This window comes from Mus caroli, chromosome 1 (genome assembly GCF_900094665.2).
Source record: "Mus caroli chromosome 1, CAROLI_EIJ_v1.1, whole genome shotgun sequence".
Lineage (NCBI taxonomy): Eukaryota > Metazoa > Chordata > Mammalia > Rodentia > Muridae > Mus > Mus caroli.
This window is the reverse complement of record NC_034570.1, coordinates 157954334-157982244: the sequence shown is the minus strand read 5'-3', so window position 1 is coordinate 157982244 and position 27911 is coordinate 157954334. Positions and strand designations below refer to the sequence as shown.

General features: G+C 46.2%; 1 protein-coding gene across 2 annotated transcripts in view; it reads right to left on the bottom strand.

The window, feature by feature from the left end:
- Positions 1-27911, bottom strand: part of Rxrg (retinoid X receptor gamma) — a 41326-nt gene that overhangs the window by 5614 nt on the left and 7801 nt on the right. Inside the window, exons 2-7 of one of the 2 annotated variants that reach the window (XM_021157140.2) lie at positions 19736-19983; positions 8819-8963; positions 6387-6566; positions 2770-2930; positions 2533-2662; positions 1301-1433 (exon numbers count right to left, since the gene is read on the bottom strand). In XM_021157140.2, coding sequence (XP_021012799.1) covers positions 1301-1433; positions 2533-2662; positions 2770-2930; positions 6387-6566; positions 8819-8963; positions 19736-19983 — 997 coding nt within the window. Of the gene's footprint in view, positions 1-1300; positions 1434-2532; positions 2663-2769; positions 2931-6386; positions 6567-8818; positions 8964-15378; positions 15614-19735; positions 19984-27911 lie in introns of those variants that run through there. The other variant, XM_021157147.2, reaches the window with a different exon arrangement.

The following is a 27911-nucleotide window of genomic DNA, read 5'->3' as shown; positions in this document are numbered from 1 at the left end:
GGGCCCTGGGTCCTGGAACTTGATAGAGAGACTTTCTCAATATCAGCTGCCCATGCCTTCAGCCCCAAGTCACTCACCTACTCATTACTTTAATTACTTTTATTGACTACGTATCATATTTCATATATCATATATTATATGTATGCTTTATATTGTTACCATTTACTTCATTTTTTAAATGCCTTATAATACATATACATACTTTATATTATATTTTGATTTTGATTTTTCAAATATACTTTAGTATATTTAAGAGAGTGAGGGGCTGGCCAGATGGCTCAGCGGGTAAGAGCACTGACTGCTCTTCCGAAGGTCTTGAGTTCAAATCCCAGCAACCACATGGTGGCTCACAACCACCCGTAATGAGATCTGACGCCCTCTTCTGTGTGTCTGAAGACAGTGACAGTGTGCTTATGTATAATAGTAAATAAATCTTTGGGCCGGAGTGAACAGGGACTGAGTGAGCAGGGTCGACCAAAGTAAGCAAGCGAGCAAGTGAGCGAGCGAGCGAGCGAGGTTGACCAGACTGAGCAGAGGTCCTAAATTCAATTCCCAACAACCACATGAAGGCTCACAACCATCTGCACAACTACAGTGTACTCATATACGTAAAATAAAAATAACTCTTTAAAACAGAAAAAGAAAAGAAAGAGTGAATCTCTGTCGTGGTATTATTTCCTGACCGAGCTTGCCCCTGCTGTAGCATAGGGATCTGGGGTCCAGAGAGAAAGAGGCCAAAACACTGTTAGCCCAGAACACGGAGCCTCTTGAAGATGGGTCTTGACCCTTTCTCCATCCCTGGCCCCTATGGTGCACTGCCCTCTCGCCCCCCAGCTTTACTGGCTGATGCCAGAGGTCCACCCAACTAGAAAGCATGAGGGTACCAGGCCCTTCCATCTGCCTGGCAATGATGCTGGCCTCTGAGTGGCTTTGTTTTATTACTGTCATCTTTGCCAAACTCCCTCTCTCGATCTCCAGATTTCTATTTTCACGTGCTTAATCGTCTCTGGAAACCGGGCTCACACCTGTAATCCCAGCACAGGGGAGGCTGAAGCAGGAGGATTGTCACAAGCTTGAGCCTCGCTGGAACAATAGAATGGGACACTTGTCTAAGTACAAAAAAAAAAAATCCCAATGGTTTTGATATAGTCATGTGTACCTGTTTGGGCTGCCTACTGCTTCTCGGAATTACACAGAGGGAGAGAAGGGAGAAGAAAAAAAAGAGAAAAATGTGGGTATACACGTGTGTGCATATGCACACTGCGTGTAAATCCTGGCAACAGAAGGGAATCAGCACAACCTGTCAAAGATGGAGCCGACTCCCGCGCTGTGAGCGCTGCTCCTGTGCACGTGGAGGCCCGTGGCCAGCAGGATGCCATCCTGGACGGAAACCGAGCGGTGGGAGAAGGAGGCAATGAGCAGTTCATTCCACCCTGTGAGCACAGAAAGGAGACCCTGTGGGGAGAGCCGCACTCCGCGCTCCTGGAGAGCCGTGAGATGCGTGGCGCATCATCCCACGTAATGAAAGCAGAAATGGAAATCCCGGAAGGTTACGGCCCAGCCCAAGGTGACACAGGTAATTAGCGACAGAAGAAAGGATAGGGCTCGAGTTTCCTGACTCCGTGGCTCTGAGCGTGCCTGCCCCTGAAGTTTCTTAGCTGCAGCCTAAAAGGGCAGCTTGAGAACCAGCAAATGTGGACCAACGGTTTACCATCAATAGTCACCGTCAGCGGAATGATGGATACAGTGACAGTAGCTTATACTCTCCACCCCAGGGCTGACAACCTAGTTGTACCTCCTTGGTGTGACCTATAACAACGGCACAGTACGTAGCTTTCGGTGGACACCCAGTGATCACTCATCATCCAACAGGATGAGTGGAGTGGATGGCTTCCCAGAGCTCAGCCAGTCCTCACGAAATCTCCCTAATGACTGTGTCAAAGAGGAGCCATGGCAGATGTCAACAGACTGCAGTGTCCTTGATAGAAGACATAAGACTGTAGCACAAAGAATCTTAAAATGGAGGAAGCCTTGAACTCCAGCTAACACAGGCCTAGGCATAAATTTCTAGCTGTCTTTGTGTGTGTGTGTGTGTGTGTGTGTAGAAACATCTCTGTTTGTTTGTCTTATCATTGTTGTAAGACACTGCTTCTAATTATTCCCAATAGAGTGATTTATGTGCCTTTAAAATGTAAATTATAAAACTACAGAAATATTTGCAACGGGGTGGGGGGTGGGGGGAGCCCTACTTCTTCCATGAATGGGGTTTCATTTGTGAATGAAAGTTCTGCGGGGGGAGGACCATTTAAATTCACAAGTCTGTAAAGGAAATATAATGAAGGCCAGGCACCTTTAATCCCAGTGCTTGGGAGGCAGAGGGAGGTGCATCTCTGTGAATTTGAGCCCAGCCTGGTCTACATTCTGAACTCAAGGAAAACACAGCAATTGCAAGTTGTTCCTTTTAAAGTCCCACCGTCTCAAAAGAGCCCGTCTAGGGCTTTGTCTCAGGGCAAGAGGAATCCCATGTCTTACCTGCCCGGAGTAGAATGACCTGGTCCTCCAAGGTGAGGTCTGAGAAGTGGGGGATGCGTTTGGCCCACTCAACGAGGGTGAAAAGTTGCTTATCGGCAGCATGGCATATGTTGGTAACAGGGTCATTTGTCTGAAAAAAGAACAACTTGCTATGAGCCCCTCAGACGCTAAATCCCCCTCTGTCACCTCCGTCCCACCCAAGAAACAGAAGCTGGGAGGAAATCTAAGGCAGCATACCGAGTTCTCCACGTTCATGTCACCGTAGGGTTCTGTCTTTGGTTCCACAGCAAGTTCGGCTTCTAGAATCCTCTCCACGGGCATGTCTTCGTGGCTACTACTGGCACACTCTGCCTCGCTCTCTGCTCGCTCTCGGCTCCTCTGCCTTTCTTCTTGCACAGCTGGCACGGGGCAAGACACACAGATGTTACAGAGTGGCAAGGATCAGTGTGGGGCAGTCACCTACCTATATAAAATGAGACCCACTGTGGTATTGAACCAGGAACACAATAATGCTGACAGACAGAATGAAGACAGGGGAGCTGCTTCCTAGTTGATTCAGAGATGGGTTTTTAGTTATACTGTTTTCAAAGCCTTGCCATGCCCCTCTTAATCTTGCTATTTTAGCATCTCCTTGCTACCCCCTGTGTCTTCATCCTTCCTATACTGATGTCTCGGATAGGCTGTGAGCATGCAACGGTTAAGGAGTGAGCCCATTACTGTAAAAACTCCTCTTGTCAGATCCCATGCATCTGCCCTGGCATTCACGTCCCATTAGGTAGGCCCCCTGTGCACCAGCTTGAACACAACATCACCTGATCCGACTTGTCAGGGAAAATCTTCCGGGAGCCAGCTGTGGGGATTTAGTAAGTGAAGGGGTGGAGGGATGTCACCTAGAAGACATTTCAGAATGTGCACTGATTTCATGGGTGGGGGAGGGCACACAGGCAAAGCTATAGGCTGGAGTTCCTACAGCCTTCCCAAACTTGGGGGTTTTCATCAAAGTTGGCTCTATGTCTCAGAACTCTTGGGCCTACGCATCAAGAAGCGACACAGAGCTCATACCCTAACACTGCCCTCGTGAGAAGAGTTTTGATTGAGTTCCTATCTATCCATCTCGGAGGCTATTATTTCTAATTTAGTCCCGGCATCAATGAGAAGAATTCAATACTGGAAGATAGTTTGCCTCCCGCAAGGAGCAAATCCCACTCTAACTTGGTAAAGCCCCTTCACAAGTAGCCTTTCCTCCAGGACTCTCCTTCCCTGCTCCCAGCCCACAGGCTGAGGAGCCCTTCTCCTCTGACGGCATTACCAGCCACAGAGGCTGTCTGAAGGGCTGGAGCTGGGTGAATGATGAGACTGATTTCTCAAGGCCAAGCACAGGAGAGGCCTCAAAACTACCCCCAATACTCTGAACCATGTAGAGATGGTATTATGTGGCCCGGAGAGACAGAAAGAATATAGAGATGGAGGAGAAAGGGAAAGGGGATGGAGGTAAGAAAATGAGAGGGTAGGATGAAGAAACAGAACAGGGGAGAAAAGGTGAGAAGAGAGAACAACACACTTCAGATCCAAAGAGATCGTTTTCCGAATGTAACTGCCGCATGCCTATAGATGCCTGAGAATCTATCAGCAGCCCTGGCTTCCTTGCTGAAAGGTCAGTAACTGACTGAGATGGATTTGTGGGAATTTGCACAACAACTTTTAAAACTTCAATAGAATATTTCTTCCCTCTTTCCCTGTGTTGTCTTCCTGCTCTGTGGGCTTGTGTCTCTCCCCAGTCTGTCTTTCTCTCCCCCGCCCCGTGTGTGTGTGTGTGTGTGTGTTTCTCTTCCTTTCTCATTCTTTTTCAGTTCACTCCACCAGTCTCTATTCAGTGACAACCCGTAAGAACTATAGCGCTATTTTTCTTTCAGTTGGATTTTTCTGCCTGAGGTTCAATGTTCCTTCACCTTTCTTTAAGAAATCAATATTCTCTATTCGTCCTGACTTAAAACAAAAACAATAACAAAGCAGAAGAAGCAAACTGAGTCAAGGTCTTCCCGTGATCCTCAGTCAACTCTAATGGACTTGTAACACTCAGAGAAAATAACCTTGGAGCTTCAAAGGGAAGCCTTAGCTTCGGGCCGTCAGGTTCCAATCCCCATTTTGCTATTAACTGAGTTAAGAACTGGCTATTCTCTCTTCCCATTCGTACTACAAACCTCACTGATATAAAAGAAGCAACACATTGTTGTTGGAGGATATTCTACATGGCAGATATCCCCAGCACCTGTTACAACATACAATAGATCCAGGACGCTAGCTGATCTAAAATAGCTCCAGACTTCAGCTTTTTGGGTTCCATCCATCCACTTAGTAACTAGTTATTGTGGATTTTCAGGTTACCCAGCAGCCAACATTGATGGAGCACTTTCTAAATCAAGGTGTATTTTATACTCAGTACTCTACAAAGATTATTGTATCTCATTTAAATCCTTTCATCAACTCTCTGGGGGGTTGGGTACCACGAACCACAGAAAAACTAGAAAACCTGTCTGAAGTCAAAAGCTAAGACGCATGGGGACCCAGGCTGGCTGTCCCCAGAGCCCACTTAAGGACCTTCCCAATGGCCTCCAGAGCACTAGCACAGGCTGAACTTGTAGGACAAAGGAGCACCTCTACCTTATACAACCTGGAAACTACAGCAAAGAGTGTTTTCCTTTCTTTTAGTGAGATCTGGATGTGGGGGGGGGGGGGGGGGGAGTGGCTTCATGCGCCCGCCATCTTGCTCACACTGGTGTTTTCCCAAGGAATACCTCAGAGAGGCAAGGGCAATGCAGGGAGGCAGCGTGGGATGCCCATTGGCTCTCAGGGTCTTTTGTCATCTGTGAACTGGCTCCGGTTGGTTGGGTGACTCTGAATGTACCCTTCTCCTGTCACGTGTCGCTCTTGGTGGTACTTCCGCTAAGCGTGGGCTCAAGAACCTGTTCTTTATGGCTTCTTTCTGGCAGACTTCCTCCATCTCACCACAAGAGGTGTGGAGCGAACTCTCTCCGTGAGCCGTCCCAACCTGCAAGGGGAGGCCACCCTTCCTGCACAACCACCAAGATTTCCCACTCACACCAGGCACCTATGCAAAGCCCTCTGCTTAATGAGCTGCCCACTTCAATTCATTTGTGTTACTTAGCAGGATGACTTTCGATCTTTTAAAGCAAGAACAAGAACGAAAAAAAAAGCACTTTCAGATTTGTTACTCTCTGACACAAGGATAGCCCTCTAACTCACACTATAAATTAAAAGATGAAGCCCGGTGACATTCAGGGACTGAGAAGGCCCGTCTGTCAGACCTATAGATGCCAATAATCCACAGAGACTGAGGAATGTACCGGCATGGGAGGATTTATAGCGGGCCAGGGTTCTAAATCCCAGAGGGCAATAACAAATCTGAAGTTTTCCCTCCAAAGAAACCTAAGATTAGAGCAAGAAGCCAGCTCCACCTTGAAGGTCAGTCTGATGCGCCCTAGGTACGGCACAGAACAAGACCACTAGACCACCGAGACCCGCTGCCCATTTACTGAAAGAAAAAAATGAAGGGTGTCCTACGTGAGTGTCCTTGGGCTCCCAGAAAAGAGCGATAAGGAAAGAAGAGATGCCTCTTGCCCTCTGAGCTCTGGAGGGAAGCCTTGAGAAGTTGTGGTGCCTAAGACACATCTGACCTTCCACATCAACCTTCTCCCTCCCATAGAGTCGCGTGCAGCCTGGCTCGTCTTTGCGCTTCGTAGCTCTTCGCGCGCAGCCTGCTTCCCTTGAGTGGAGAGGAGCCACGGCATGCAGCCTGCTCCCCTTGAGTGGAGGAGAGCTGCGGGATACCTCACCTTCCCGCTTCATGCCCATGACCAGGCACTTCTGGTAGCGACAGTACTGGCAGCGGTTACGCTGGCGCTTGTCGATGAGACAATCTTTGTTATCCCGACAGGTGTAGATGAGATCTTTCCTGATGGTCCTTTTGAAGAAACCTTTGCAACCTTCACAGCTGTACACACCGTAGTGCTTCCCTGGTTAGGAGAGAACAACCCATAGACAGCTCCTGTATTTATTCAGAATTTTTATTCAGAATTTTTACACCGCAAAGAAGCCCATGACCACCCACCCCCTAAGGAACTGGTCATAGCCCCTAAGAACAAATAAGGAATCCCAAAGAAGCTGGATCACAGAATCCAAAGTAAGAGTAAATTACTTTTCTGTGTGTCTTTCTCTGTGCCTCCAACTCCAGACAGCATCATTAGAAAATTCCTGGTCTCAGATTTTATTGACATTTATTTTATCAAAGCAACTCTTAGATTTTGTTAAAGAAATATCCTACCTCAGGTCCATATTTTAGTGTACATAATAAATAGAAAGATGCTTAATTGCCATATATTATCCAGCAGGAAAAGAACCTTTGTTTAACTGACATTTCACAAAATTGAAGCCCCAGGTCTTGAAACCCCCACTAAAACTTATCATCTTGTACCAGAATCTCTTGTAACAGAATCCGGAGTTACCGACTGTTGATGAAAGAAAAAATCTATAAAATCTTTACAGCATAACATTAGCCTCAATCTTGAGTTGGTAATACATTCTGATAGTGATTTTGCTTCATCTAGAATAACTAGTTGTATGTTTCACAGTCTCTAGGGTCTCTAGTTGTCCCTGGTAAGAACGGCTAATTTTGAGTCAAGAGAGCTACCTGCCACACCTGTCTCCACACAAGCCCTATGAGTCAGTAACAGGGCTTGCTCTAAGGAACTCTTCTGCATGCTATGGTCATGTGGCCGAAGTCACAGACCCTGAAACTGTATTGAAGCAGATCATTCAAAACACATTTAGGTCTGACTTTAGAATAGACAATTCCATGTAGCCACAGACCCAGTTTTTACTTCTGGTTTATTTATGTCGGTGCTAAAAATCCATTTGAGATCCCCGAGAACCTGCAAATGTAGTGTCCTGCACCTCAGAGCTTACCTGTCTGTCAGTGGAGGCCACCCTAAGATGAAGCGGTGGCTAGAGACAGCCAGCCTGACGAAGTAGCCTGCCTGTGCCCAATTAGTTGGCTATGCTAGTTTTCTGAATTCCCAGCAATGATAAATATGGGCTTTCATCTTGGCCCCAGATAACCTAATACTTTTGGATCTGAAATATTTAACGTTGAGAAGCAGGACCCTAGTCTGACCGTAGTGTGGCAGTCATCCCATGTCTTTACTACCACCTTCAACTAAAATATCTCAAAGAAAATGCTTTGTCAGGCTGTGGCTGACATTCTGTCATGGCGACAGTCATTTCTGCATGATTAGAAAATGAATTGTAAAAGCAAGCAAATGCTGGCCACAACGCTGAGTAAGTCTGGGGCATCTGTAGCTCTCAGTGTCACAGCCTGATGGAGTAGCATCAGTGAGAGGCTGGAGAAACAGCCAGTCAGTCTTCATGGTCTGAGACAAAAAGAGCACGCTCTGTCTTCTCACTCTTTTAAGTAATTGGGACACAGGGTCTCACTATGTAACAGAGGCTCACTCGAACTCATGATCCCCCTGCCTCACCAATAAGTACTGGTATTACAAGCAGGCACCAACACACTTGTCCTTCTCATTCTTCAAAGCAGAGACCCAAATGTGTTAAAAATAAGCTGATGGAGTAAGAAGATGGAATAGGAAGAATGGAGAGAAAGGGAAAACAATTAGGAAAAAAAGCAAATTTAGCAAAATGGAAGAGGATAAGCCAATGAAAACATGTTTTGCCCATAAAAGCATGCTTAAAAAAATCTAGCAGGGTATGAAAGAATAAAATGAAATATGCTCAAATATTAAAGAGTTTCTCTTTCATAGGGATACTATGGAAATTTATTTTACTTTCTCTTTGTACTTTTATGAGTCTTCCAATTTTTTATTGGTTTTATAATTATTTATTTGGGACATTTTATGATTATGAGAAGTAACTTTTTTAAAAATTAAAGAAAAGCTAGCATGGAATATTTCACATCACAGCTTCTCAATCCCAGACACGGACACAATTGTGTTACTCCAGAGAGCAGTCTGGAACATTTCCAGGGAGCCTAATCCTTCAAGATAAAAAAAAAAGAAGAAGGAGAAGAAAGAAAGAAATGCATTTTAGAATCATCAAGACTTCAAGCTCTGAACCCTGTAATAGAAACCTATAAGCTAAGCCTCCAACTGGACCACTATAAAGGGTCTTTTCATTTCACTGGGTACAGTGCACACATGGAGCAGGGGAAGAAACCCTCCTCCGTGATTCTATCTCATGGGGCCCATACCTGAGGATCTGTCCCCACAGATGGCACAGATGTGTTTCACCAGAGACCCAGGGCTGGTGGATGGGTAGTTCATATTTCCAATCCCAGGCAGACCAGGTAAGGGCTTGATGTCCTCAGAGCTGCTGACACTGTTGACCACATTTAGCTGCAAGAGAAACCAACAAAAGCAAAGAATAAAAAGACACAGATAGGCAGGGTAAACCCAATCCCCAGGCCTCCTGCAAGGAGCGTGCACGTGAGATTAGCTCCATTGCAAGAAGTAACTTCCAAGTGCAGGGTTCCCCAAACTGCTCATCTATGACATGAATGTGAGGCCATGGGACAAGAACACAAGATGAAAGAAATCGTTTCTAGAAGCTAAAACATAACCCCAAGCATCACAACACTCTATTAAGCTGTTTGGGTTTCTTTCTTTTATTCATGTGTTTTACTTGAGCTAAGCTCTGCGCCGCACACTTAGGACGATGTCAGCTGTGTGATTTTAAATTTTTTATCAACTACTGACTGCAGCTTCAGCAGTGCACCAGGAGGAGCTATGTCCTTCGGGCAAGATGAGCAGACTCTAAGAGACAAGTCCCTTCCCTAACACACACACACACACACACACACACACACACACACACACACACAAAGCCATTCATCCGTCAATCACTGGACATTCTCCAGGGCACTGAGACACAAAGGCAAATAAAAATGCACATCTAGGGCTTCCTGATAAACTGGAAGAGAAGGACAGGTGCATGGCTCATCTCCAGCACACTGGAGATGCTAGCCCCTGTGTTCAAATCATTGAGCAGCAGTGTCTTAGTCGGGGTTTCTATTCCTGCACAAATATCATGACCAAGAAGCAAGTTGGGGAGGCAAGAGTTTATTCAGCTTACATTTCCACATTGCTGTTGGTCACCAAAGGAAGTCTGGGCTGGAACTCAAGGAGGTCAGGAAGCAGGAGCTGATGCAGAAGCCATGGAAGGATGTTACTAACTGGCTTGCTTCCCCTGGCTTGCTCAGCTTGCTTTCTTATAGAACCCAGGACTACCAGTCCAGGGATAGCACCACTCACAAGGTGCCCTCCCCTTTTGATCATTAATTGAGAAAATGCCTTACAGCTGGATCTCATGGAGGCATTTCCTTAAGGGAGGCTCCTTTCTCTGTGATAACTCCAGCTTGTATCAAGCTGACACAAAACCAGCCAGTACAAGCAGCAAATGGGCAGAACACTCAAGCTTGGTTTTGAACTTGGTGGTAACTAACAGATGATCTTTCCATGAAAATACAAAATCTGTACAGATCCTCTGCAATGCCCAGTAAGCCCTGCCCACCATGGCACGGCGCTGGTGCGTATGATTGTCTGAATATGTAGGTCAGCTTGACCTTCCTGGTCCCCATCCCTTGTCAAAAGTGAGCATTTCCTCCCCACTTGTCCTGGTGCCCTTGAGGAAGTGTCTAAGAGGCTGAAGCTCAGTGCTTTGTAGTTATCAGAGAAAACAGTCATCCAGTCGGAAACCGGCGCACTCAAGCTCAGTGCCCCTGCCTGAGGATGCACAGTGGTCTTGGCTGGGCAAAGAGAGCTGCAAAACCTAGAAGGTCTGTCTCTTGGTCCTCAAAGACATTTGGTCTTCTTGAGGAGTCAGAATATGTACGATTAGGAACCCGTATAAGGGGGTGAGGGCTGGCGAGATGGCTCAGTCAGTCAAGTGCTTCCTGCACGAGTGGGAGAACCTGAGTAAAATCACTAGAATCCATTTTTTTAAAAAAAAAAGGCCAAAATGCGGCGGCGAATGCTCAGAACCCCAGTGCTTGGGAAGTGGAATGGATCCCTGGGACTCTCAGGATGGCAGGCCTAGCTAAAGCAGCAGGTTCCAGGCCAGTGAAAGACCAGCCTCAAATGAAGGGGAGGAGGAGGAGGAGGAAGAGGAGGAGGAGGGGGGAGGGAGGAGGGAGAAGGAGGAAGAGTGGTGAAAGTAAGGACCGACAGACAGATGCAAATGAGACCTGAAGAACAACTGAAGTTGTTCCATGGCCTCCATAGGCATAGGCACACACACACACACACACACACACACACACATATATACCTACAGAGAAAGACACACACACACACACATGCACACACACGCATGCACATGCACAATAGTATAGGCAACTTGAAAGAAAGGGAGGTGACGTGGATCTGCACATGTGTATCCACTAGAACCAACAGGATAATATCTGAGTGCTAATACAGGGTCCACGGAATCCCTGACTTCCAAATTACGTTGTGTAACCATGTAACTGTAAGTGCAAACAGAACCAGAGGTAGGATTTCTCCCTTATTCTGGGATGTTGGCATAGGAAGAACTATTAGTTAAAAACATAACCTACAATAACACCACAGTAGGTTCTTTTCAAAACCACTTGCTTTTCCATTCACTTAGCAAATATTTATTGAGCATGGGAGACAGACAGAGGCTCTGGGTTAAAGGCTATAAATATTTTATTTATTTGTATAATGGATAAAAACATGAGAGAAGAATGGAAGAATTCTTTTCCCTCCTTTTACATGAGGTTAAGCCAGCCTATCTGGAGCACACACCCAGTATTTTATCCTGCTTCTCTGTAGTATAGAGAGGTCCTACACCTAGGAACTCCAAGAGAAAATGGTGCCCAGGCTGGTGCCTGGTGCTTCTCGTATGGCGGGTCTGAGGACGGCTCTTACTGGGGCTTTCTGTCATTTCATCAATGATGCCCATATACCTTTGCAGGCAAGGAACCACAGCATGGCATGAATCGTGACAGTGTACGTTCCAGGCAACAACTTTTCCTAAGTACCCTAAGAGGATATAAGTGAACACTTGGATCCATAAAATAGAAGCCCTTACATCAGATGAGCCCAAAGAAAAATGGCTCTCAACCCTCCTAATGCTGGGACCCTTTAGTATAGTTCCTCACGTTGTGGTGACCCCTAATCATAACATTACTGTACTTCATAACTGTAATTTTGCTACTATCATGAGTCATATGTACATATCTGACATACAGGATATCTGCTATGTGACCCCTGTGAAAGGGTTGTTTGATCTCTCCCAAGGGGGTCACAAGCCACAGCTAGAGAACCATTGCCAAATTGATGGTGACCCTGTCCCCAAATCCCCAGGTGACCAAGAAAGATCCTAGGAGGAAAGGCCACCATCTCAAGAAGATGCTACCAGCCCCCTTCCTCCCACCCAGTCCCTAGCTCTGCAGTTGCAGGTTGCAGCGACCATAGAAGAGTGATAGGTGCATTGTGACCATCTATGGAAAACACAATCACTGCTCTCCAATACTGAAAGTCCATGTGACAACCCAAGGGGGTCTTCCTATCTTTATTCTGTGTAAGGATAAAGGGCTATACATGTCTGAACTCTTTGGGTGTGTATGCCTATTCATATGCAGATGCCAGAGGAAGATGTCAAGTATCCTGTTCCATTACTCCACCATTATTTTCTTGAGACAGGGTCTCTTGCTCAGCCTGGAGCTTGGCTGGTGACAAGTACGCCCCAGCAATCTTCTTGTCTCCATTCCACACAAGGCTGGGATTGCAGCCACACCTAGCTTCTTCCTGGGGATTTGAACTCGGGTCCTCATGCATGTACAGCCTGTGCTCTTACTCACTGAGCCATCTCCATAGCTCCTCATATGAAGGGCTTCCTAGGTTTCTCATATGAAGACAATTAGCTTCGCCATGGTTTTTCCATTTGTTCATTGAAACTCTGTGGAGGTTCTACAAGTAAGAGTAAGAAGATACAGGCACCGTCTCAAAGAGTTGCCGAGTAAAATTGGGTAGGATAGTTGGAAGGAAAGAGCACATGCTGTGGGATCAGGGAAGACTTCCCGAAGGTGGCAGCACTTGGGATAAAACCTGCCCCCAAATGGGTAGGAGATGGGTGGACTAGTGATAGGTTACGGCTTTGAAAGTGAAGGTATAACACCCCAAAACCTATGGAGCAACTGTGCCCACGGGGTAGATATGTATAGCAGGTGATGTTGAGAGACAGGCGTGGTAGCCTTGAAGACTCCGCCGCCTGGCTAGGAGAATGGCAATTAGGGAAATTTTGAGCAGAGGAATTATGGCTTTCAAACTCAGCCAATGAAGCAGGGGTGTAGTAGACCTAGGAAGGATGGGAAAGACGTGCTTAGGTACACACTAGGTCTAGTTGCCTGGTGCCAGGTGCCCGGGATCCTGGATCCAAGGTACTGGGGCTGGCGGGAGACACTGAGCCCTCACCTGTCCTCGAAGCTTCCTGCCCCACCCCCTTGACTCGGAAGCCATGAAGGAGCAGAGCAGTTTTACACATTCTCTTCCCGTTCTGAGTCAGCAGCTCCTCTCCCACTTCTCCATGAATTCCGACGGTGGTGGGACAAAGTGCTCAGGACGAGTGGCTTTCCTCCATCCGACCCTCTGGCTAGCTCAGGGCCTGTGTGGGCTGAGACCACCGGTGGTGCGAGGGATTCAAAGGGAGCGGGCAGTGGAAGGCAGCTGTCGTCAATGCAAGCCTATTAGCTGCCTGGCCCCAGAGTCCCTGAACCTTGACTGTCTCATTCCATTAGAGGCAGCTCTGCTGAAACAGGCACTTTAGAGCTGAAATTCAGCAGGCGATCTGACCTGCCACTGCACGCAGGCTCGCTCGCTGTGCCTGGGACAGGAGCACGCTGGCTCATCTATTCTGTGCAGATTGACCCAGTGGCTGATGCTTCCTGCATACCTCTGGAGCCATTTCAGAACACTGGCTCCATTCCTGAGCCGTCTCCAGCCTCCAATGTTTCACCCAGGCTAGGTTTGGAGTAGTGTCGGTGTTCCAGGGTATAGACCCCACCGCTAATCTTGGAATGGGTCCAACCTACCACCTGGAAGCTGGTTTGGCCCTACTCTTCCTCACTATAGATTTTGGTGTTTGGTTTTTGGTTTTTGGTTTTTTGTTTGTTTGGTTTTGGTTTTGGTTTTTTGGTTTTGTTTTTGTTTTCACGACAGGGTTTCTCTGTGTAGCCCTGGCTGTCCTGGAACTCACTCTGTAGAGCAGGCTGGCCTCGAACTCAGAAATCTGTCTGCCTCTGCCTCCCAAGTGCTGGGATTAAAGGCGTGTGCCACCACTGCCCGGCTTCACTACAGATCTTGACCAGGTCCTTCCTACCACTTAGCAGAGATTGTTTCCTCTTCTCTGGACTAGATCAGTGGTTTTCAAATCGTGTGCGTGTGTGTGTGTGTGTGTGTGTGTGTGTGCTCACGTGCACACATGTGTGTTCCCTAGCTTTGAAAAAGTTGAGGCTTCTTATATTCTGAATTTGCTTCAACCAAATCTGATTTGTTTCTTAAGACAGCATCTCACTCTGTATCCCAAACTCGCTCTGAAATGATCTTCCTGCCTCTGCCTCCCAAGCACAGGCCCTGCAGGTGAGCACTACTGTGTCCAGCTAGCCAAGACTTTTTTTTTAATGGACATGTATATTAGACTCCCAAACCATTTTGTTTTGAAGATGTTATAGTTTGATTTCTATTTATCATCAGATTGGATCTTTAGGTCTACTCCAACAATAATGTTTTCAGTTTTATGAAGATATTTGCTATTAAAAAAATGCAAACATTTGAGAGGGTGAGGACTCAGTTGTCAATAAATTACTAAGCAAAACAAAACAAAAACAACCAAACCAGAAGCAAATCAATAAGGATCCCAGTCAGGCAGTGTGGGTTGGCAGGGGAGAAAGAAGTGGGGGACTCCAGATATTTGTGGGACCTTTTCAGAGTCTTTCCAACAGAATTATAGTAACAAGAATATAGCATTTTATACACATACACACACACACACACGCATATGTGTGAGTACACACATACATTGAAATATGTAGCCTAGATGACTACATAAAGTATTTAGGTTGTCTCTTAGATATATATCTGGTATCTAGACATTGGTCTTTCTACTATGATGCTCCCAAAGGGGACTGAATCATATAATCATATATCACATAATCATATATGCCATATGTATCATATGTAGGGCAGATATATGTATACACACATATATATGATATATTATATAGATATGATTCAATCATGAATGTATATATATAAAATCTCTAGTACCTAGGACATGGCTCTGAGACTACTGACTGAGACAAACTTCTCTGGAACCTTTCAGCAACACACTATACCTTATTGGTTTGGTGTTCAATATGTATCATGTAAGAATAATATTATTAACAGTATCTTCTGGCTGCCACAGAGCATTAAAGACCTCGAGAAGCACTTTTCAAATCCACATCTCCTTTGACATTCATTAAAATCCTTTTAGGAAAATCAGGGCAAGCATTTGTGCCCCACAGTAGAGAAAATGAAACTCAAACAGAAATAAGCTGAAGTGGTTAGCGAAAGGTCACACGGTCCCTTCCACTCTGTGCCAGCTCAGTTCTCCTTGGTTCCTCAAGATGGAAAACCCAGAGTGCACTCATAGGAATGCAAAGAGAAGAAGCAGAACAGAGTGGAAGACCCCGTCTGCTGTCCCACAACGAGCAAGCACTTCCTCCCCTCATCACTCCGGAGTCGTACTCACAGGTCACAAGAGCATGCTTCAGTGGCCAGTTCCCACACACCCAGCGCTGAGCCGAGAAGGCAGGATGCAGGAACAATCCCTACCCAAGGTCTCTGAGTCTCCGTGATTAACACCAAAGCCTTTTAGCCGCGTATCATCTGGTTAACTGGGCAAAGTTCTGTTGCGCGTGGTTCCGGAGACCAAGCCCGGAGCGCAGCTCCCAGTCTGAGGGCTGCCTCACCAGCATTTGGCAAGCTTAATATAGCTTCCAAAGCCAAACTTGGCCCAGCCTTTGCACACAGCCCAGTTGGCCAGCACCGAAGCTTTCAGCTGACCTTTCAACCCCGATCCCTCTGTACAGGCATACGGCCCAGGAATAGCGGCTCCGACACACAGGGCTGTGGAGATGAACTTAGTGGCCAGGTTTGGCTTAGTCAGGAGACTCTGCTGTGATTGCTAAAGGCAGCCTCCGGGAGACAGTGCTGTCTGCTTTCTACCCCCAGGACCTGTCACTCTCCCAACTTACCCTGGTTTATATGTCTTCATAGATAACAGTGATTGTTGTTTTCAATTATCCTGTTTATTCTTTAGGATTTTATTTGTTTTGAATGCTCAGCAACATTTATACCATTTTTACATCCCCAAATCCCAGGTGGTGTCGTATAGCACTGTAGGCCCTCACAAACAGTTTTTTACTTATGTTTGCATTTATTCACTAATTTAGTAAGTGTGCACATGTGAGTGCTTGAGTGTGTGTCTGCGTGCGTGTGTGTGTGTGTGTGTGCGCGTGCTCGTGCATGCGTGCGTGCATGCCTGTGTGTGTTCCTATATGTGGAGACCAGCAGTCACCCGCTGAGAGTATTTATCATTCAGTAGCTCTTCACCTCATTTTGTTGAGACAGGTTCTCTCACTGGGGCCTGGAGTTCACTGGTATGGCTAGACTGGTTAGCCACTGAGACCTCTGCAGTGTAGGGGTTACACGCACAAGTACCACACCCAGCATTATCTGTGAGTTCTACGGACTGAATCCAGGCCCCCAATCTTGTGCAGCAAGCACTTTACCGCCTGTGCTGTCTTCCAGCCTCTGTTCTTGTGTCTGTTTGTTTGTTTGTTTGTTTGTTTGTTTGTTTGTTTGTTTGTTTTTTGAGACAGGTTTTCATTCTGTAGTCCAGGCTGGCCTTGAACTCATTATACAGCCTCCGAGGCGGGCCTTAATCTCACTCTACAGCTTCCCAGGTTGGCCTTGAACTTGTAGGTCTCTTTCTACTTCAGACTTCCAGGCATTTGGATTACAGACAGGAGCCACGAGGACTCATTTATTTAAATGAATGGTAATGCCCTTTGCAAAACCTAACTTTCCTCGCTACACTGAGATGTATCTTTCTAACGATCAGGCTTCGTTTGACTCTCCTTCCTTAAATGTGCTTCTAGAAAAGACAGTGAATAAACAAACCCCATTCATTCTCAACGGCTGGGAATGGCACATACATTCCAGCGGCCACCTCTGAGGTCCTAGCACCCATGATCAGGCAGTACATGGTTTCTTCTCTGCTCCCCCTGGGTTTTGTTCTTGCATATGTAGTCCACACAGCACGTGACTGCTCTGCATGATGTCGCCTATATACTCACTACCCTGATTTCCTGGGTGTCAGGGTAACAGGCTCTAAGAAATTTAGAAGACTAACCAGTCCCAGGATCTGCAAACGAACTCCAGGAAAGGTCATGCTATAGTCTGAAGACCAGCAAGCCGAAGGCTGAGAAAGAGCCAATGTGTCAGCTCAAGACCAAAGACCGAAAAGTATTACATACACACAACACCAGGACTCGAGAGGCCATTCCATGGGTAAAGTGACTTTTGAGCAAGCATGAGTTTGGATCCCCAACAGTCATGTCACAGCCATAGGTGGTAGAGTTCATCTGAACGCCACCCCTACCCATGCTAGGAATGACGATGGACTGATCCTATAGACCACTGGCCAGCCAGCCTAGCTAAGACACTGTACTCCAGGCTTAAACCCTGTCTCAAAAAGTAGGGTTGAGAAATGACTGAGGAAGAAACACCAAGCTGACTTCTGGCCTCCACACCCACAGGAACGCATACACACACACACACACACACACACACACAAACACACACACACACACACACACAACTCCTAGGCTGTAGGATAGTTCTTTCTTACTCGTTTGGCTTACCAGTCTTTTTTTCTAATCTGACCTTCAGGTGATCAGATGGTAACTGTCCATATTATAGTACGTATGCTGGCTTATTCATTCTACCTATGAGTAACCTATAAATGTTAGCCTCATCAAAAACTGTCATAGAAACATTCATAATAATGTATATATAGAAACTGAACATCATAAAGACTACCAATGTTATCCCCCCTCCCCCCCAAAGAATGCAGAAGGAAGGAGAAAGAAAGGTATAGTATATAAAATTTTTGTTCTAAATCTTCACTTCTAAAGTCCCATGCCCTATGTGCTGCGCCCTTGTCTAGAATAGGGACAGCCTGTTTCTCCATTCGCCAGTAATAGAATCATCTCCATGGTTTTCTTTGGTCATGCTGTCTATGGGGAGAATCATCTTGGTTATGTTAGCTGAGGTGAGAAGACCTGCCCATTTTCCTTTGGGGAGGGGTTACTGGACTGTATAATCGTGGAGAAAGAAAGCTAAGCACTAGTAGTGGCACTAGTCTATACTGCTCTCAGCTTCTTGACTATGGCTATAATGTGTCTCAACTTCTTCACAGTAATGGACAGACTGAGATACAGAACTGTGCACTAAAAACAAATCCTTTCTCCCATAAGTTGTCTTTGTCCAGAGACTTTTATCACAGCGACAGGAAAAGAAACTAAGACAGCACTCATTTGAAAGACCATGACAAACCATTTCCCAGATTGGTTGTTGCTCCTTTAGCCTAAGACACAGGGACTAGCAGGCTAGGCCCATTGGAAGCACGGGCATCTCAAAGCAGAAGACCAATACTTGCTTTTGTAAGCTTTGATAACCGAAATCGTTTTTCTTTAAAGAATTTTTATTTCGTGTGTGTGTTTTACCTATGTCTATGCATGTGTTTCACATGTGTGCAGCATCTGAGGATGCTTTAAGACACCCAGATATGGATATTGGCTACCCTGGAGCGGGAGTTACAGGCAATTCTGAGACACGATATGGACACTGGGAACCAAACTCAGGTCCTCCGTGAGAGCAGTAAGGGCCCTTCATCACTGAGCACTCCAGCCTGGGGGTTATATTTCCATATAGCATTATTGTAGCATTAACCAACCAGTCTAAGAGAGGAAAGCTGCCAATCTTAGAGGGGAAGGCAAGGTCATCTGGCCATCCTGGGGGTGCCACAGAGCACAGTGACCCAGGTCTGCTGTGTGATAGACCTTTTCTCCACTGCAGCAGGAGACACTCAGAATTCAGGTCAAGTTTTCACCTTGACTCCTCTTTGTCTCAGACACGCATGGATGTATGGATACCTAGTTCTAGATTTGTCTGTGTGCTGTGCCTGCCTTTCCCCTCTGTTAAAAAATGCTTAGCAAAGACTTGCCCTGATCATTTCTGTATTCCCTTTAACAAAAGCATATAGTATCTCATTGCCTAGATACTTGTTTGTATGTAAGCGTTCATGAGTGCACATAGGTACTGAGGTCAGAGATTGACACAGGTGCTCACAAAGTCCTCAGAGGCCCTCCTATCCCAACACTGGGACTGCAGGCCCATGCTGCCATGCCCCACCCCCTTTTGGTAGAGGCTGGGAATCTGAGCATGTTCCTTATGTTCGTATGGCAAGCACCTTGCTGGCAGAGCCCATTTCTCCAAGCCCCTAGATCATTGGCTCTCAACCTTCCTAATACTGCAACCCTTATTATTTTCGTTGGTACTTCATAACTGCATTTTGCTACAGTTATGAATCATATTGTAAACACCTGTATCTTCTGATGGTCTTAGGCGACCCCTATGAAAGAGTTGGTTGACCCTCAAAGAAAGGGGTTGCAACCCACAGGTTGAGAACCTCTGCCCTAGATACTCATTGCAGTAGAAGAATCAAAGGGGGTCTCTACAAACACCCTCAGAGAGGTGTTGAAATCAAAGCCATTAAGCCCACCAGGAACGTGCCCTTGTGGTCCCAGTCTTTGGGACCACAAGTTGTTGTGAGGTCACAGAATTTCTTGAACTGAAGGCACAAACAATGAGGTTCTGAAGGAACCAGGCTCCAGAGCCAATGCAATTGCTTCAGCAAGCCCTCGGTGAGCACTTGCCTATGGCTCAGGCTCCAGGTGTGGGACCAGTCTGTGATCTACCCGCTAGGAGCAGCGTCAGGCCTCAAGGATTGGCTAAACTAGCCTTGGAGAAGTATAACCTACCTGGGAGCTGGGTGGAGCTACCAAGTTGATTCCTGGAGGAGCTGCCAGTGCTCCTGAGGGTGGACCCATGGCAGAAGTGATGACTCTATACGGAGAGCCAAGAGCATTGAGGGGGGTTCCCACAGCACTCAGCGTCCGGGGGGCACTCACTGGGGTGTCTGTGTAGCTGGGGTGGCTGTCCATTGGCTTCCCCGTGGGCAAGGCTACTGAAGGGCTCATGGACGTCGAGCCAGTGTGACCAGGGGAGCCTGTGAAAGGAAACACATACAGTGAGACATTAAGGAAGCAATGCTAGGGCTCCTGTGGACACAGGCCCAGCCCAGCCCTAAGTTTGTTTCCTGGGTCCTTTCCCTCCTTTGGGCCTCTTCTACAAATACTAGTTGCTCAGATAAGCAAAGTGCAGGGATAGGAGAGGGGCTGGCCTAGGAGAGGGAAACTCCATGATGTCTTAGTTCTCTGAGGTTACATCTGCATCCGCTATAACTGGACCAAGATGCACAGCAAGTACAAACCATGACACCGCCCACGAGTCCCAGACCTCTGTGACTTTGTTCTGGGGCAGTCAGTCAAGCAGGGCAAGTCAATGCCCATGTGAGGAACAGAGCCAACAGGTACCAGAGCTTCACCAAGATTCCCTTCCTCAGTCCACTAACCCATATGCCAATTGGCATGAATGAAATGTCTCTGTGGGCACCAGGGCCTGGGAAGCACAGGAAGACTCATGTACTTGTGCTGGTAGACAGTACTTCCACGGTGGCTGCAGGGACAGGCACTGAGCCACTAGCACCTATGGAAGAGGTTCTAGGAGCCTGGGAGTAGTGACAGAGTGATTATCTACACTTCTAGGCTCAGTTGAACCATGTTCCCTGTAGCCAGTAACTAATGCAAGATGAAAGAGATGGGCAGGTGCTTTCCTGCCCTCTTGAGAGCCCACCATGGAACGCTCTCTCCAGCAAAGATGTACAGCCAAGTCTCTGCAAAACAGGAGGAGAAAACACAGCAAGAGCAGCCCGCCCTGAGCGGCTGATCTGAAAGGTCAGATGCAAAGACATGCACAAAATCGCTGCCCTCCACTCTGCGGTGCACCTTGTTATATACAGAGACAGAAAGTGAGAAAGCGGAGTGTTCAGCATGGCCTGCCTAGGTCACACTGTGAGCTACGCTCTATGTGAGGTAGGTTGGGTCCTGAGCAATCAGTACTAGGATTAGGAGACAGGGAACAGCCTTCCCCGTTAAAGTTCTGGAGTTGAGCAAGAGGCATCAGAAAGTAACTGTGGAATGGGTTGTAAATATAAATACCCACTAGGAAGATGCCCACCCGAGTTTCCCTTGGCCCTTCTGCTTCCTCAGTTAAGGTCTACCTACGCAAAGGAGTTACTCTAGGGCTGGCGAGATGGCGCACTTGGGAAAAGCACAAATTGCTAGGTCTAGAGACTGGAGTTCAAACCCTGGAAAACAAATAGTGGAAGGTAAAAAAAAAACTGGCTCCCACAAATTGTCCTCTGACTCTTGTACATGTATGTGGCATGTGGGTTTACGTATTTAAACACACACACACACAGAGAGAGAGAGAGAGAGAGAGAGAGAGAGAGAGAGAGAGAGAGAGAATGAATGCAAAAAATTAAAGAGGGAACAATCAGTTTATGCAGAGAACATTCTCAACTTAAGACCCCACACTCATCCCCACCTGGACCCAACATTCTACTTTTGTCTAAAATTATATCATTCTGAAGGGAATTTAAACTTTTTTTAGAAGCAATGATTTTAGAGAACTACAAAGTGTAATGGCTAGTCTTCATTATCAACTTGACTAGACTGAGAAGATACACCTGGGCAAGTCTGTTTCCAGAGAGGTTTAACTGAGAAGGAAAGACTCACCCTAAATGTAGGCATTATGACCCAGGGATGGGGATTCGGAACTAAATAAAAGGAGCAAAAAAAGGACCATGCCCATTTTAAAAAATGTATTTATTTATTTACTTGTTTGTGTGAGAGCAAGTGTGTGTGTGTGTGTGTGTGTGTGTGTGTGTGTGTGTGTGTGTGTGTTCATCTGCTACTGACTTTTCTCTTTCTCTGCTTCCTGCTCTGTTTAGATAAGAGAAAGTGGCCCTACATCACAGACAGACAGACGCTAGTCCTACTGCACTGCCTCTCCTGCTGTTCTGGACTGCAACCCTTGAAATTGAAGCCAAAATAGATCCTTCTTCCCTTAAGTGGTTGCTTTTTCCCAGGTACTTTGTCATGAACCAAGGAACAATACACCACATAGAGAGTTCATTGTTTTTGGAAGGACGGAAGGAGCAGGGAAGGGGAGAGAAAGGAGGGAGAGGGAGAGGAGGGGAGGAGAAGGGAAGGGGTGGTGTATTGTTACTACAGCTAGTAAAACTGAAGGCAGTTTGACTGTGAACTGCAGAGGCAGGAGGGTTGTTGGGACTGGATGAAGTACTGAATTCCTGTCCAGTTTTTAACTGTCGTAGAAAGGTACAGGGCCAGCAAGAGGTCTTCCCGGGTAAGGGCACCTGCTGCCAAGCCTAATGATGTGATGTGATTACTTTTTCCAGGCCTCACACAGAAGGAGAGAACCAACTCCTGTAGGCCATCTTCTGATCTCCCACATAATCCATGTCACATATATTCAGCAGATGATCACACACACACACATTCACTCACTCACACACTCACATACTTGCTCTCACACAAGCAAGTAAATAAATAAATACAATTTTTATTTTTTTTAAATTAATGTGGTTTACTTTGGATGTGTCAATGAGCCCAGAAAGGGTAGACAATTTATAACAAGACTTTCAAAAAACAATCAAATTCAAAGAGGCAAATGCATCTTGCACAAATGTTTTTGGAACTCTGACCCTCACAATGACCAAGCAGTCTTGACAATGGTGGTTTTGCTTCTAGTGAAGATACTGGACTCTGCTATGGGTTGACCATGTATGTCCCTCCAAACCATACCACGGAACTCAAACTCAAGGTTTGAGGACCTGAAGAGCGCCTTGGATCGCACCCTCATGGATGGAGCAATGGCCTTCTTAAAGGAGATTCAGAATGCTGCGAGCCTTCCAAATCTCTTCTGCATGTGAGGATACAGCATTTGTCTCTTTTCTACTCCTTCCATCCTAGGAGGATCAGAATTCCTGGACCGAGTGCCACGATGAGAGTAGAAAGCCAGCCCTCCCTAGACACTGAACCTCTCAAGGCTTTGATCTTGGACTTTGAAGCCTCAAGAATTATAAGTAAAGGAAGTCATTATTTCTGAACTAGCCAGGCTGAGGTCCTTGTTACAGCAGTAGGCATGAGCTGAAACAGTCGTTCACTTGGGCTGACTCCATACGAGGATCTGGCCCCTGCACCGTGTCTGCCTCGCTAGCTCTCTGATCCTGCATCTTGATCTTCAATCACTTGTAATACAACTACCCAGAAACCTAAAAAATGCCCTTAGACTACTCCACAGAGTTCATTTTCTTTCTTCAACCAGCAGCTTCTCTATAAAATGACTTAATTGATGGAAATTCCTCAGGATATTGTCTTCTGTCATGTTTTCTTTTCCTGGGCGTCATTTCTCCCAGCAAGAAGCTAGCGCTTGGTCACCTCTGTGGTTCTCCCAGCTAGCTTGTTCTGTGAGTGGAGCATAGGTTTCAAGCACTGGTGAGAAAGGACAGGCAACGGGAGTCTGGAATGGTCCGAGCTTAACCACTGGCTATGGGGGCTCTGCTGTCACCTACTTGACTTTGTTAGTCCTTCAAGCTGTCTAGCAAATATAGTTTAAGAAGCTGAGTATCATTAGAGAGCCAAATCATGACAAGAATATATAGAATAAAGAACGAATCCTATCACTTTCCAAAAGTCTACATATGTTGTGGCTCTGACATGGAAACCTGTCCCAGGTTGACCTCTAGGCCCCGCTCTTACAGCCATGTAGACTCTTGCTGTCTTAAACAATGAACTTGACCTCATCAGAGCTAATGGACGCTGAGAGTCCAACATGAGGATGCTGGCACGGTCCTTTCTCCTTCACTTGCAGGTTAACTTCCTTGCTGTGTCCTCTGTGTGTGCCTGCTCCTGGGTCTCTTCCTCTTCTTAGTACCTAAGTCCTGTTGGGCTTCTCTAAAGAATTCTGTGGATTGATGCAACCATGCCTGCCTCAAAGAACCAAAGAGAGTCCCTGAAATCCAGAGCTCGGAGGCACCATCTGGAAGACTTAGTACTCTGTAGGGGGTGTGAAAGGGGCTGCAAGGAAATTGAGAGCCCTACACAACAAAAAGGTTAGTTTTGTAGAGATCGAAGGGCAGGGAGTGTGGCTTGATGATAGTATATGCCTGCAGTGCACAAAGCCTTGTCTTCAGTATCTAGCACTGAAAATGAATTAGTCCAATGTAAGTGAAAGCTCCCGTAAGGATTTCAATTAGTAAGCCCTGCTACAGGAAGACTGGGTTTTGTTTGTTTGCTTTGATACAGGGTTTCTCTATGTAGCCCTGTGGCTGTCCTGGAACTCACTCTGTAGACCGGACTGGTGTGGAATTTACAGAGATCCGCCTGCCACTGCCTCCTAAGTGCTGGGATGAAAGGCTTGTGCCACCACCAGCTGGTCATACTAGGGGTTTTAATATTGAATGTTCTGAAGGACCGGCTCATAAATAGCCTAAGGTGCTCTTCTGTCACCCCAGTGCCCCAGTGACCTCCTTACATCCCCTCTTATCCTCTCATAATTCAGCCTGGCACACAGGCCAGCATTAATGACTTCTCTTCAGGATTCCTGGTAACCAGGAGTCAGTCACCTCTTTGCTTGTCCCGCCAGCACAGGCCATATGCATCTTGAAGTAACTGTGGATGTTATCCCACATATCTGTAGACCCCAACGACATGCCACAATGTCAGAAGGTTGGGCACCCCTGCTATAAAATACTATTTCTAGTTATATGGTTTATGTGCTCAAAATATGATTTGTTGGCTAATTATTGAACATTGAAACTTCTGATATATATATGCATATATATAGTATAACTAATATATACAATGTATTATATATCATATAAACTAACATATATTATTATATAAATATAGAATATATATATGAATGTAGAATTAATAAATGAAAGTATTTGAATAAGAAATCAGTGCTTCAGTTATCAAACACAAAATCTGTGAGATCTCTCAACAGCAAATGAAGTGTGTGCATGTATAAAAGAGAGAGAGAGAGAGAGAGGGAGGGAGAGAGAGGAGGGAAAGAAATAGAAAACAGGGAGAAAGGAAAAAGAGACAGATACTTATTGAGAAAGAGGAGAGAGAAGTACTGGGACTTACAGAATTCTTACCAAGGTAAGGGGTTGCTTAGCAACCAATCCTCAGCCAATGAAAGTAAAATGTCAAGCCTGTAGTCTTTCTGACTGGCCAGACAAGGGAGCAAATGGCTTGGCGTGGCTTGCCCACCCCTTTGCTGCTGTGCCAGGGTGGAGAGTTTGTTTTCCCATTGGCATCCCTCCTCAGGAGAGCAAGGCGCCTTGTCATGAGCCATTGATAATGGCTAATGCCCACCCATGGGGAAGGGGGCAGCTTCTCAGGACTGGATTCTCCACATTAAGTTGGGGTGAGGGGGAGCATCCTGGAGCTCTGCCCCACTCTGGTTTCTCCCACGGTGGGGACAAGCCCACACCCAAGCTTCCCCTCCTTTCATCCAGTAGAAGGATATCGTGCCTAAGCTGACAGTCAGAATATGCGATGCCTGGCTTGTTCTTTGTTTAAGAAAAACTTACACATCCTTTCCCTACTTGGCTCTGAAGACACAGGCAGGCAGGCTGCCGAGCGAGTTCAGCAGGGGACTGCCATATGAAGGGCTTTAATTGACACTTCTGTGTTGTCTCCTCTCCTGAATGACAATGATAGCTAATATTATTGAGGAACTGCCTCAGAGCCAGACAGAGCTCTCAACACTTTCCATACATTAACTCACCTCATGCCAACAGCACTTGGATGCTCATATATATATATATATATATATATATTTTTTTTTTTTTTTTTTTGCTTAAAGTTCAGTTTTATTCTTTTGTTTGACAGGATTCTGTCCATGTTCTTTTTTTTTTATATATTTTTATTACATATTTTCCTCAATTACATTTCCAATACTATCCCAAAAGTCCCCCATAGCGCCCCCCACTTCCCTACCCACCCATTCCCATTCTTTTGGCCCTGGCATTCCCCTATATTGGGGCATATAAAGTTTGCAAGTCCAATGGGCCTCTCTTTCCATTATATTCATTGTATGATCAGCGGGCTCCATTAGGATACTCTCGTGCACACACGTGTGTTGGATACTTTGAGGCTGGTACTCTTATGGTCTCTGTGTGGATGTAAAACCTTCGAGACAGTGGGATCAAACAAGTTACATAAGGGAATAAGGCATTTGAGACCAAGGAGAGCAGCAGGGCTTAGGTTTAATCCAGTGCCTCTGATGTATGACAGTAGCTGCTAACAGAGTCCTAAGATCTACCCTCTTTCTTCCTGATCCAGCTCCTGGCCTCTCTCAGGATAACCCTGACCCTGACTCTTCCTAACAGGACACTCCTAGTCCTGACTCCAGCCCTTCATAGTCCAAACCTCAGCTGCGGTTCCCTTGTGCAGGGCCCCTCCCTGCCCTGCATTCCCTTCCACGGAAAAGCCATCCTGAGTTAGGATTTGCTCTGATACTTTACATTTGAATCACTGTTGACCTTCTCCAAAGCACTTTCCCATCACTATCTGGGCTGGATGGAAAAAACAAAACTATGCCCACTTCTCTAGGGCAGAGCTGGATATCCACAGGTGTGGAAAATAAGGTATTAGAAATGAGACTCCCGGGTGATGAGAAGCCCAAGCCAAAGCAGGTCCAGCTAGAAGCCCACCCTGAGACAAAGCCTCTCCTGGATTTTTTAAGAGGGAAGAAACAGGAATTTGTCCAGAGTGGAAAACATGGAGAAATGAGCCTGCCCGCCTCTGGGGTGTTCCGCCCCGAGTTATGGCTGTGGCCATTGAAAAGGGAAGGAAGGTCGAAACCAAAAAGATGCATTGCTGATGGCCTAATACACGCTTCCTGTCCATCCAGGACCAGAGGCAGAGGCAAACAGCCTTGGCCAGGCCCTGCGGGCAGTTCTGCCTAAACTCACTCAGTTCAGGAAGAGGCTGTGTGGTGGTTTCTTCCAGCGCTGGGAGAGGGGATGGGTGGGGGTGGGATGGGGGGAGATGAGGGTTTTTTTTTCTGTCTTTTCTCTTTCCTCCATTTTCCCTCCCCTCCCCCATTCCTCCCAACTCCCTCCACTCCCGCCCTAAAATCTGTAATGATGGAGTGGTGAAAAGCAGGGAAAGATTGATAATCAGCCTCATTATTACCAGCATTATATATAATTATAGCAAAACCTCACTCATTTGGATCAATTGAGAGGAAAATCAGTTTAAATTCGTGACAAGTTGGCAGATTACTTTTAAATTACAATTTTATTACTTCCAAGTAACACACGTGAATAGTTTGTGTTTCAAGTACCGTAAGCTAATGGTTACTAAGTGGGGATTTTATAAAACCTGCGTTAAAAGACTCTTTTGTAATTAACACCCCGTTAATATGCTAATGACACTCCTACTATGCTTTTTAAATTGCTTGAAAACAGATGTATCTTAAATAGGCTCAATGCTTCTCTCTCCAGTTTATTTGCTTAGCAAACCTTCTTTATTTTATTTTTTTTGTAAATCAGCAAATATAAACTAGTTTATACCATAACCAGTTCTCTTACATTTACTATTTGTGAATGTGTACAGATTCTGGAGTGGGTACGCAGTCACATATGAATGAGCGTGTCAAGGCACATGTGTGCGGATGTCAGAGGACAAACTCGGTGTCAGTTTTCACCTTATTGGAGACAAGCTCGCTTTGGTGGTGGACTTGGAGGCAGTGGTGGTATTTAGGTTTTATGACTGGTTTGCCCAGCAGTTTCCTCTCCTGGCTCCGCCTCCCCTTCCTCCTGGCTCCGCCTCCCTTGCTTGGCTCCTCCTCTCATCTCCCTGTAGACACTCTGCATCCAGCTTTTAAGTGTCTTCTGGGAAAAAAAAATTTTTTTGAGACAGGGTTTCTCTGTGTAGCCCTGGCTGTCCTGGAACTCACTCTGTAGACCAGGCTGGCCTCGAACTCAGAAATCCG